Consider the following 12454-nt stretch of genomic DNA (forward strand, 5'->3'; position numbering starts at 1 on the left):
TGGCTTTTTTTAAATCCAAAATGAGCTTTCTCTGCAAACTAAAACGCACTGAAATGTAAACTGTTATAGGCCCATTCAACCTTTGATTATTGAATTAAGGCAAACATGCTATGGCTTTTGTAAATACGATTTAGATATTTTGTAAGATTTTAAAATAAATGCATTTCTCATAAGTCTACCTCGACACTTCACCCTATTGGTCAACAGGTGAAACGACTTCTGACACGCCCACAAAGTCTGTCCAGGACGGGGCTATAACTGGCGGGCACTAGTCATCAGGGGTTATATCGTTTGGTTCGACTTGGATTGCTACATAGCGTTAGATGTTTTGGGGTAAATATCTCAGCTTCGTTTGCCTTACTGAATTTGGACAGGTGTAAAAGGTTAACTAAAATAACATTTTATAATGGCTCTCGCTGATACAACGCTGCCGTCGATTACTACGTTTTCAAGCAGTAAGACGATGGAGGAAAGACAGTCTGCAATTGTCCATGTAAGTGTACTTTTTCCCCCGATGTAATTTCTTGAACAGAAACTAACTGAACATACAAAGTTGATAACATAGTGTGCAATTTTTAATTATAATGCTTGCTTTTCTTTTGTTTATTTCGCTATTTTATTTGCTCGAGAGAAATATACCCACTGGGCAAAAACTGGTTGAATCAACGTTGTTTCCACGTCATTTCAAACCCCAAAAAATGCAATGTGATGACTTTGAATCAGCTTGGAAAACTAAGGTTGATTACTTTTTTCAAATCCAATAAGGGAATTTCGTAATTTTCCCCAATTTTTAACCTAACTCCAAATACACGGTGACATTTTTGGTTGATTTGAGTTGATTTCATGTTAGTTGACTCCAACAAAGGTAAATCAAAACTGACGTCTGTGCCCAGTGGGTAGAGCCTATCGAGGCTTCACAAAGAAAAACCCACAACTATTTTGGAAAGAGGTTCTTGACTGAAACAATATTTAAATGACAATGTCGTTTCATTTACATTATAGGACTGGAAAGTGGATGGTTGCAATACCAGCACAACAGGTGATGACTTGAGATCCCAGATTGAAGTGGAGCTCAGTATCGTTGAATCACCTGCAGTGACCAGAGATGAAGATGACCTGGGGAAATTCTTGGATTTAGAGTTCATTTTATCCAACACCATTGGATCTGAAAGTGGAACCAATAACTCATCTCAACAGTCGTGCTCATACTCACTGCCTGACTCGCCGGAAAGCTGCAGCACAGGGCATGACAGTGACGGTTCTCAGCTCACACCCAATGCTTACGGCAGCTATAACTTCAACACAAGTCCTGGGCACAGTCTGGTAGCCGAGCTGCTAACCCCAGAGATGAATTATCAGAGCGACACACTGTTAGACTACAGGCTGAAGCAGCCTGCCACGGACAGGCGGGAGTACACTGAACTGCGGGCCTTGAATATAGCTACTGCCACTCCAGTCCACTTACAAGTGACCGACTCTCATCCCATGGGATACAAAATAAAGACAGAAAACACTGAGCGGTCGTGCATGATGGCAGGTGACTTCATAGGACACATGTATGATGAGAAACACATGCGTTCCCTGCACACAGAGTTCGCGCACCATCAACTTGCTGTTCAGGGGTTTGTACCTCATGGCATGCAACAGAGTGTGTCCCGAGATGGGATGGGGCGCAAAGACTGTCACTTGACAGAGATGAACTCTCATCAGCATACTAACATGGCACATCCGCAACAGTATGAGCCATATCCACCTCAGTACACGCATCACCAAGGTGCGCTACAGTATCATGGACAGTACAGGATGTTCAGGGAGCCCATGCGGGTGCACCACCCGTCAATGCCGGGGGTGATGTTGACCCCACCATCATCGCCACTTTTGGAGTTTTACGCGCCAGAAGATAGTAAACCCAAACGGGGCCGCCGGTCTTGGGCGAGAAAGCGCACAGCCACTCATAGCTGTGACTTCCCTGGATGTGGGAAGACCTACACCAAGAGTTCCCATCTAAAGGCTCACATGCGAACACACACAGGTAATTACACATTTAATCTACAATATAACCTATGTTCTTCTGTTTTGTTGGAATCTATCTTCACCCCCCCCCCCCCCCCAAAAAAAAAAAATAATAATTAGACACTAGCCTATTATGCACAAATCTAACTGCATTGTCCTTGTAATCCACAGGTGAGAAACCGTACCATTGCAATTGGGAAGGCTGTGGTTGGAAATTTGCGAGGTCTGACGAGCTGACTCGTCACTATAGAAAGCACACCGGTCAGAGGCCTTTCCAGTGCCACTTGTGTGAGAGGGCCTTCTCGCGCTCAGATCACCTCGCACTGCACATGAAGAGGCACATGTAAACAGACAGTTGGATCTGACTTTGAACGTTCTATTTTTGTATCATGGCGATAGACTGGACATGTAAATGCTTGTACATACTATCATTCTCTTCTAAATGATGGGAGTACAATATTTAAGGAAAAGGAGAGCCTTTCTTGCTTACTCTTGCATTTAAATTATTGAGTGTTGGTGACTGCTGATGGTTGCTATTTTGGCTTTTGAAATAAAACACTGAACAACGGCTGGCTGTAGCCTACCCAATATTATTTGTACATATGCCTACATGTAAATGGTCATTTGTTTTCTATCACTTAGGCCTACTGCATAACTTTGATACTTTGTTGCTGTTTACAAGAATCACCAGACTTGGTTTTCTATAGGTTTTACAATAAAATTGTGTATTTCAAAACACTTTTTTTTCTATTTAATTGTTTGAATGCTTAGGCTTATTATGCTTCTCAAAGTGCTCTTAATTAAATCAGGTACTTAACACTGCCTATCAATGTTTCATACATTTTGTATACAAAATGATGCTAAAGTTGTAAGGAAATATTCTCCCAAAACTGTACTAGAAATACTTGAAGCTCTGGAAAAATATTATCCACTCTAAGTGCAATATAGTTTTCTAAAATCACAAAGACAAAGTGTTACAAGAGCTCTGTGTTTTATGAAAATAAAATAATATGGAAATTATTGTTTGAATTTTCTTATTTGACATGAATAGTGTTAAGATTAGTGTACAACAAAGGTCTGGCCAAGAAATCGAAACACTCAAAGGGCATACATTTCTATAACACTGGGTCTAGGATGAGTTCTGACGTCCCGTCCCCCTTTGTAATAGTGACAGGCAACACTCATTGAAGCTCCCTAAGACAAGCCTAAGGACATACTACTGAACATGGCCCATAGTATGGATACTGTGGATCTAAAATTATATTATTTACACACCTTCACAGACAACTAGTAGGCATTTTATGACGCCCCCATAAAGTACGCTGCAAAATCACTGAGCACAGTGATTTTAAGAACTATAGGTTGGATACTTCATTACTTCTCACCCACCAATGTAATTGAATTATTTCAAAGCCAAACTGAAGAGATGTCATGGCAATAGTTAGGCCTATATTTACAGTAATACACTGTTATAAGGTGGATATTGGGCGTCAATATCATGGTTGGCTGTACAGATGGCGATTGTCGCCCTCTCCTGTTCATTTGACCGACTTGCATCTATTAGGCACTTAAAAGTGAAGTATGTTGTCAATTCTATCATCTACCACATGAGGGCAGTCCCATTGCACTGATGTAACCAAGCTGTAACATCAGAATTCACTTGAGCCAAGTCAAGGCAAGAAAATGACTCCTTCCTTGGTCTTTGTATTCAAGAAAAGTATTATCTTTGTTCACCTTAATCTTCAAAATTACATTAACTAATACACTCATCTAAACACAAACACATTTCCTGACAAAGCAGTCCTTACCAAAACTGTTGATCCACATTGTAATAATATTCCAAGTATAATATGGTCTCATTTTTCATTTTACTTCCCATTACCTCCAGATATGAATGGCCTAAAGTTCAAAAGTGTTTCTGGTCCATATGTGGAACTAGAATTGTATGTTGTAGGTATTCTAGACTCTGATCCCAAACAAGGTGGCGTGTGTCTTAAGTCAATTGGGACTTCTGTGTCAACATTTCCTCCGCCCCTTGCCTGCTATGTGGCCTACAGTGAGCTGACTAAAACAACTCTGTCTGAAATATGGGTGGTTCAACCTGGATTTTACTGAGCATAGTGTGGGAAATACAATGTTTACTTTAGCCCTTCTAACAGATAGGCATCCTAAGTGACTGGGTAACTGGGTTGCTTGTCTATTATTCTTATGGTTGCAGGGAATGTGGATATGTATAATAATTTAGCGTCCCCCAAATATAGGCCTAACTATATCTTATCTTTTTGGACAGTTGACTGTACCATTCAATAACAGTGTCAAAAAGTTGAGGTAGACATATGGTCATAAGTGTTAAAACACATTACTTCTCATTTTACAGTAATAACATAAATCTTCTAGAAGCCAAGTATTGACACAGTCAAAGCGATGGCAGATTTTAACTCATGAATATACAGTGACTTTGGAAAATATTCAGATCCCTTGACTTTTTCCACATTTTGTTACAGCAAGGGGGGGGGGGGCAAAGTACGGCTCACTGGGCACTTCAATCCGGCCCGCGAGATACCAATTTCGTGGTATCCAATTGGTAGTTACAGTTACAGTCTTGTCTCATCACTTCAACTCCCATACTCGGGAGAGCCGAAGGTCGAGAGCAACCCAGCAAAGCCACACTGCTTCTTGATACAATGCCCGGTTAACCCAGAAGCCAGCCGCACCAATGTGTATGAGGAAACACTGTACACCTGGTGACTGTGTCAGCATGCATGCACCCGGCCTGCCACAGGAGTCACTAGAGTGCGATGGGACAAGGAAATCTCAGCCTGCCAAACCCTCTCCGATTGTGCGCCGTCTCATGGGTCTCCCAGTCACAGCCAGCTGTGACACAGCCTAGGATCGAACCCGGGTCTGTAGTGACGCCTCAAGCACTGCAATCCAGTGCCTTAAACCGCTGCGTACCTCGGGAGGCCGAGTGGCGCAGACAATTGTTCCCCTAAAACATGTGGCCCTCTGTTGAATTTCAAAATCCTGATGTGGCCCTCGAGCCAAAACGGTTGCCCACCCCTGCGTTACAGCATTATTCTAAAAATCGATAAAATATTTTTTCCTCATCAATCTACACACTATACCCCATAATGACAAAGAAAAACAGGTTCAGACATGTTTGGTAATTTATTAAAAATTCATAACGAAAATATCACATTTACATATTTAAATATTCAGGCCCTTTGCTCAGTACTTTGTTGAAGCACCATTGGCAGTGATGACAGCCTTGAGTCTTCTTGGGTATGACCCTACAAGCTTGGCACACCTGTATTCGGGGAGTTTCTCACATTCTTCTCTGCAGATCATTTCAAGCTATGTCAGGTTGTATGGGGATCGTTGCTGCACAGCACTTTTCAGGTCTCTCCAGAGATGTTAGATCGGGTTCAAGTCCAGGCTCTGGGTCACTCAAGGACATTCATAGACTTGTCCCGAAGCCACTCCTGCTTTGTCTTGGCTGTGTGCTTAGGGTCATTGTCCTGTTGGAAAGTGAACCTTCACCCCAGTCTGAGGTCCTGAGTGCTCTGGAGCAGGTTTTCATCAATGATCTCTCTGTACTCTGCTCTGTTCATCTTTGCCTCGATCCTGACTAGTCTTTCAGTCCCTGCCGCTGAAAAACATCCCCACAGCATGATGTTACCACCACCATGCTTCACAGTAGGGATGGTGCCATGATTCCTCCTAACGTGATGCTTGGAATTCAGGCCAAAGAGTTCAATCTTGGTTTCATCAGACCAGAGAATCTTGTTTCTCATGGCCTGAGAGTCTTTAGGTGCTTTTGGCAAACTCCAAGCAGGCAGTCATGTGCCTCAACTAAGGTTTTCCTTCTGGAAGATTCTCCCATCTTCGCAGAGGAACTCTAGAGCTCTGTCAGAGTCACCATTGGGTTTTTGGTTACTTCCCCCCGATTGCTCAGTTTGGCCGGGCGGCCAGCTCTAGAAAGAGTCTTGGTGGTTCCAAACTTCTTCCATTTAAGAATGATGGATGCCACTGTGTTCTTAGGGGACCTTCAATGCTGCATAAAATGTTTTGGTACCCTTCCCCAGATCTATGCCTCGACACAATCCTGTCTCAGAGCTCTATGGACAATTCCTTCAACCTCATGGCATGGTTTTTGCTCTGACATGCTCTGTGAACTGTGGGACCTTATATAGACAGATGTGTGCCTTTTTAAATCTGTCCATTCAGTTTAATTTACCACAGGTGGACTCCAATCAAGTTGTAGAAACATCTCAAGTATGATCAATGGAAACAGGATACACCCGAGCTCAATTTTGAGTCTCATCGGAATGGGTCTGAATACTTATGTAAATAAGGTATTTCTGTTTTTATTTTTAATACATTTGCTAAAACAAAGTGACCTGTTTTCATTTTGTCATTATGGGGTATTGTGTGTAGATTGCTGAGGATTTTTTATGTATTTAATCCATTTTAGAATAAGTCTGCAATGTAACAAAATGTGGAAAAAGTCAAGGGGTGTGAATACTTTCCAAAGGAAATGTACACTGTTTGGGGTTGTGGCTTGTTGTCATGGAGGCCCTGTTATGGTTTCATTTGTTTACGTAAGAGGAATCCTGAGCTGGGTCAACGCCGCACTAGGTCAGAAGCTAAACTAACCAATGAGGTGGGTACAGCTCTGACCAGGCAACCCAATGGCATTCACATTTCCCTTTTATATTTGCATACTTCAATAATATATTTATTACACATGGGATTGAATCCAAATTGAAAATATTTGTGTTATTCTACGCTGAGTGGTCAGTAAACTCAGTAAACCTCAGCCACGCTCAAGGTCTTAAACGATATCTTAACCGCCATCGATAAGAAACATTACTGTGCAGCCGTGTTCATTGATCTGGCCAAGGCTTTCGACTCTGTCAATCACCACATCCTCATCGGCAGACTCAACAGCCTTGGTTTCTCAAATGATTGCCTCGCCTGGTTCACCAACTACTTCTCTGATAGAGTTCAGTGTGTCAAATCGGAGGGTCTGCTGTCCGGACCTCTGGCAGTCTCTATGGGGGTGCCACAGGGTTCAATTCTTGGACCGACTCTCTTCTCTGTATACATCAATGAGGTCGCTCTTGCTGCTGGTGAGTCTCTGATCCACCTCTACGCAGAAGACACCATTCTGTATACTTCTGGCCCTTCTTTGGACACTGTGTTAACAACCCTCCAGGAAAGCTTCAATGCCATACAACTCTCCTTCCGTGGCCTCCAATTGCTCTTAAATACAAGTAAAACTAAATGCATGCTCTTCAACCGATCGCTACCCACACCTGCCCGCCTGTCCAACATCACTACTCTGGACGGCTCTGACTTAGAATACGTGGACAACTACAAATACTTAGGTGTCTGGTTAGACTATAAACTCTCCTTCCAGACCCATATCAAATATCTCCAATCCAAAGTTAAATCTAGAATTGGCTTCCTATTTCGCAACAAAGCATCCTTCACTCATGCTGCCAAACATACCCTTGTAAATCTGACCATCCTACCAATCCTCGACTTTGGCAATGTCATTTACAAAATAGCCTCCAATACCCTACTCAACAAATTGGATGCAGTCTATCACAGTGCAATCCGTTTTGTCACCAAAGCCCCATATACTACCCACCATTGCGACCTGTACACTCTCGTTGGCTGGCCCTCGCTTCATACTCGTCGCCAAACCCACTGGCTCCATGTCATCTACAAGACCCTGCTAGGTAAAGTCCCCCCTTATCTCAGCTCGCTGGTCACCATAGCATCTCCCACCTGTAGCACATGCTCCAGCAGGTATATCTCTCTAGTCACCCCCAAAACCAACTCTTTCTTTGGCCGCCTCTCCTTCCAGTTCTCTGCTGCCAATGACTGGAACAAACTACAAAAAGCACTGAAACTGGAAGCACTTATCTCCCTCACTAGCTTTAAGCACCAACTGTCAGAGCAGCTCACAGATTACTGCACCTGTACATAGCCCACCTATATTTTAGCCCAAACAACTACCTCTTTCCCTACTGTATTTAATTAATTTATTTATTTTGCTTCTTTGCACCCCATTATTTTTATTTCTACTTTGCACATTCTTCCATTGCAAATCTACCATTCCAGTGTTTTACTTGCTACAGTGCCTTGCGAAACTATTCGGCCCCCTTGAACTTTGCGACCTTTTGCCACATTTCAGGCTTCAAACATAAAGATATAAAACTGTATTTTTTTGTGAAGAATCAACAACAAGTGGGACACAATCAATGAAGTGGAACGACATTTATTGGATATTTCAAACTTTTTTAACAAATCAAAAACTGAAAAATTGGGCGTGCAAAATTATTCAGCCCCCTTAAGTTAATACTTTGTAGCGCCACCTTTTGCTGCGATTACAGCTGTAAGTCGCTTGGGGTATGTCTCTATCAGTTTTGCACATCGAGAGACTGAAATGTTTTCCCATTCTTCCTTGCAAAGCAGCTCGAGCTCAGTGAGGTTGGATGGAGAGCATTTGTGAACAGCAGTTTTCAGTTCTTTCCACAGATTCTCGATTGGATTCAGGTCTGGACTTTGACTTGGCCATTCTAACACCTGGATATGTTTATTTTTTAACCATTCCATTGTAGATTTTGCTTTATGTTTTGGATCATTGTCTTGTTGAAAGACAAATCTCCGTCCCAGTCTCAGGTCTTTTGCAGACTCCATCAGGGTTTCTTCCAGAATGGTCCTGTATTTGGCTCCATCCATCTTCCCATCAATTTTAACCATCTTCCCTGTCCCTGCTGAAGAAAAGCAGGCCCAAACCATGATGCTGCCACCACCATGTTTGACAGTGGGTATGATGTGTTCAGGGTGATGAGCTGTGTTGCTTTTACGCCAAACATAACATTTTGCATTGTTGCCAAAAAGTTCCATTTTGGTTTCATCTGACCAAAGCACCTTCTTCCACATGTTTGGTGTGTCTCCCAGGTGGCTTGTGCAAACTTTAAATGACACTTTTTATGGATATCTTTAAGAAATGGCTTTCTTCTTGCCACTCTTCCATAAAGGCCAGATTTGTGCAATATACGACTGATTGTTGTCCTATGGACAGAGTCTCCCACCTCAGCTGTAGATCTCTGCAGTTCATCCAGAGTGATCATGGGCCTCTTGGCTGCATCTCTGATCAGTCTTCTCCTTGTATGAGCTGAAAGTTTAGAGGGACGGCCAGGTCTTGGTAGATTTGCAGTGGTCTGATACTCCTTCCATTTCAATAGTATCGCTTGCACAGTGCTCCTTGGGATGTTTAAAGCTTGGGAAATCTTTTTGTATCCAAATCCGGCTTTAAACTTCTTCACAACAGTATCTCGGACCTGCCTGGTGTGTTCCTTGTTCTTCATAATGCTCTCTGCGCTTTTAACGGACCTCTGAGACTATCACAGTGTAGGTGCATTCATACGGAGACTTGATTACACACAGGTGGATTGTATTTATCATCATTAGTCATTTAGGTCAACATTGGATCATTCAGAGATCCTCACTGAACTTCTGCACTGAAAGTAAAGAGGCTGAATAATTTTGCACACCCAATTATTCAGTTTTTGATTTGTTAAAAAAGTTTGAAATATCCAATAAATGTCGTTCCACTTCATGATTGTGTCCCACTTTGTTGTTGATTCTTCACAAAAAAATACAGTTTTATATCTTTATGTTTGAAGCCTGAAATGTGGCAAAAGGTCGCAAAGTTCAAGGGGGCCGAATACTTTGGCAAGGCACTGTATATTGTATTTACTTTGCCTGTACCTCCCTTATCTCACCTCATTTGCTCACATCGTATATAGACTTGTTTATACTGTATTATTGACTGTATGTTTGTTTTACTCCATGTGTAACTCTGTGTCGTTGTATGTGTCGAACTGCTTTGCTTTATCTTGGCCAGGTCGCAATTGTAAATGAGAACTTGTTCTCAACTTGCCTACCTGGTTAAATAAAGGTGAAAAAAAATACTGTAGAAAAGGAATACTGTTTTTGATATCATAGTAAAAGACTATGTAAGTGTTGATGCTGGTAGAGACGAGAAGCAGGTACCGGGGGTGAACATTTAATTATCAACGGACATGACATGGATCAGGACAGGACAGCGTTTGGACAAGAACAAAAAACGACATTAATGCAGACACAGGGAACAAACGGGGGAGCAGGCAGTTATAGACGGGGCAATTAACAAAGGGAGTCCAATGAGCGCTGCTGCGCGTAATGATGGTGACAGGTGTGCGTAATGAAGGGCAGCCTGGCGCCCTTGAGCGCCAGAGAGGGAGAGCGGGGGCAGGCATGACAGTACCCCCCCTAGGGGGGCCACCTGGCCAGCATCCCGGAAAGCACAGTAGAGTTTAGTTCAGTACAGTAAGTAGTGTTTTTGTTCAGTAGAGAATAGTACAGTGAAGTATAGTAAAGTACAGTATAGTACAATATAATACAATATACTGTACTTTACTCTACTGCTACTCTACTGTACTGTACATCTGTGGATGCTGAAATCAAAGCCAGTCCAGACCACAAAATGACATTTGTTGACGTTGAAATCAAGGCCAGGTTGGACAGACCAAATTTCAATGTCTTTTCATGTGACAGTTGAACTGTGCTCACTTGGCATCTGTCTCTCTCCACCGACATCAGCAAAGACATCCTGCAAATGATACAAACGTGTAGACAGCTATTAGATATAATTTTAGCCTGAGAATGTCATTCTCGTACATCATTCCATGACAAATGGTGGTTCAATTACAATGCATAGTAGCCTACTACTGCATAGTACGTTTAGCTGTTTCTAGCCACCTGATTTCACACAAAGGAGCTTTCACATTCTCTTCAGCATGTGCAAGCCTGTTACAAAAGCATGTCAGGCAAGCTACCTGACCCATCAGTGTAATATTCATGAGTATCTCTTATTGTCATTATTCATCATCAAATCAAAGTTTAGTGGTCCAGAAAAATAAGAAAATAAATTATAAAGGATGAGTCATGATTAGAATACAGTATATACATATAAAGTGGGTGAAACAGTACGTAAACATTATTAAGTGACCAGTGTTCAATGACTATGTACATCGGGCGACAGTCTCTAAGGTGCTGGGTAGAGTATCGGGCGGGTAGCCTGCTAGTAACAGTGACTAAGGTTCAGGGCAGGGTACTGGGCGGAGGTCAGCTAGTGTTTAACAGTCTGGTGGCCTGGAGATAAAAGCTGTTTCTCAATCTCTCGGTTCCAGCTCATAATTTGTAGTGGATACTGGACCAAACTGTGGCGAATGGATTAATGCACGCGCTGCTGCTCATCACTCAAGACTGAAATTATAGACGGAGCAATTATTGCAATTATGTTAGTAAAAGACGGGGCGTATTTTGAAAGAAGAGGAAGGCTCAAGACAAGGTGATGAAACTCCGAACATTCTATATTGATATTTAGCCACCATATGTTCACGACACCACGCTATGGTAAGCAATTAATGACACAAACCATTCAAATAAGATGTTCATACATTGTTATAGCTAGCTAGTTGTTTTGCCACATTCAGTAGTTTGAATAGAGGCGTCAATCAACCTTATTAGCCCACAGTAAAGACAAGGGCCAGTAGGCTTGCCATGTCTGGATGCTAGAAATATGTTAATGCTTCAATATTGGCTTTCCTGAAGACACTTGAAATTAGCATGCTAGCTAACGTTAGTTTACTCAGAGAATGATACATATTTGTTTAACAAGGATGTGATAGACGTTTCAACGCTTGCCCATTACGTTGTTTCCCTGTTCAACGAAAACTCGAGTGAATTTATCTCCAACTATTCACTTGCTAGCTAAGTCGATTTTTGAATGAATGAACGTAAGATACAGTGGTGTCTTAGTTACTGATACAAAATGCAAGACCAAATGTAACATTACGTGGCAGTGTGTCAGCTAACGTTACTTTCCCTGTTGCTTTGTTTCTGTGGGTTTTGTCAAAATACGCGGTGAGAATCTTGGCCAACCTTTACACGATGTCAGGGCTTCACCAGAGGAAGTCACTGTGCAACTTTGAACATTTCTCAAAAAGTTAGTTCAAGAAGTCTACAAACATTTTAAAGGCACATTCTGCCATTTCAACAGCATGACACTGTTTGGTAACCTGAGGGATTGGTCTGGATCAAGCCTAGGGAAATAGCGTAGCCGTTGCTCATCATCACCACCCTCTAATTCATAGATATATTCTAATGTAGAGATGAAAGGTTAGAGTCATAGTTTTATTATAAATATTTTGGAGCTTGTTTGTTTACAAACACTCAAGTGACAAGAAAAAACAAACAATTGAGTAATACAGTCTGAGATCTTGGGTTCTCATTTAACTCATTAGTATAATTTCGTACCAATTATTGAAATGACCATGGGATAGTAGAACATATTAGACTTTAGCGTTAACTTAACACC

General features: G+C 41.9%; 2 protein-coding genes across 2 annotated transcripts in view; both read left to right on the plus strand.

The window, feature by feature from the left end:
• Positions 1–263: 263 nt before the first annotated feature.
• LOC135514020 (Krueppel-like factor 4) lies at positions 264–3034 on the plus strand. Its single transcript, XM_064937147.1, has 3 exons — positions 264–493; positions 1003–2032; positions 2185–3034. The coding sequence occupies exons 1-3, from the start codon at positions 407–409 to the stop codon at positions 2358–2360; spliced, it is 1293 nt and encodes a 430-aa protein (XP_064793219.1). The 5' UTR covers positions 264–406; the 3' UTR covers positions 2361–3034.
• An 8199-nt stretch (positions 3035–11233) lies between these two features.
• The window catches only part of LOC135514026 (sodium- and chloride-dependent glycine transporter 1-like), an 84895-nt gene continuing 83674 nt past the window's right edge, over positions 11234–12454 (plus strand). The window contains exon 1 of the mRNA XM_064937174.1: positions 11234–11490. The gene's annotated coding sequence lies outside the window, so the exon portion shown is untranslated. The remainder of the gene's footprint in view (positions 11491–12454) is intronic.

Source organism: Oncorhynchus masou, chromosome 3 (assembly GCF_036934945.1).
Source record: "Oncorhynchus masou masou isolate Uvic2021 chromosome 3, UVic_Omas_1.1, whole genome shotgun sequence".
In the NCBI taxonomy this organism is placed as follows: Eukaryota; Metazoa; Chordata; class Actinopteri; order Salmoniformes; family Salmonidae; genus Oncorhynchus; species Oncorhynchus masou.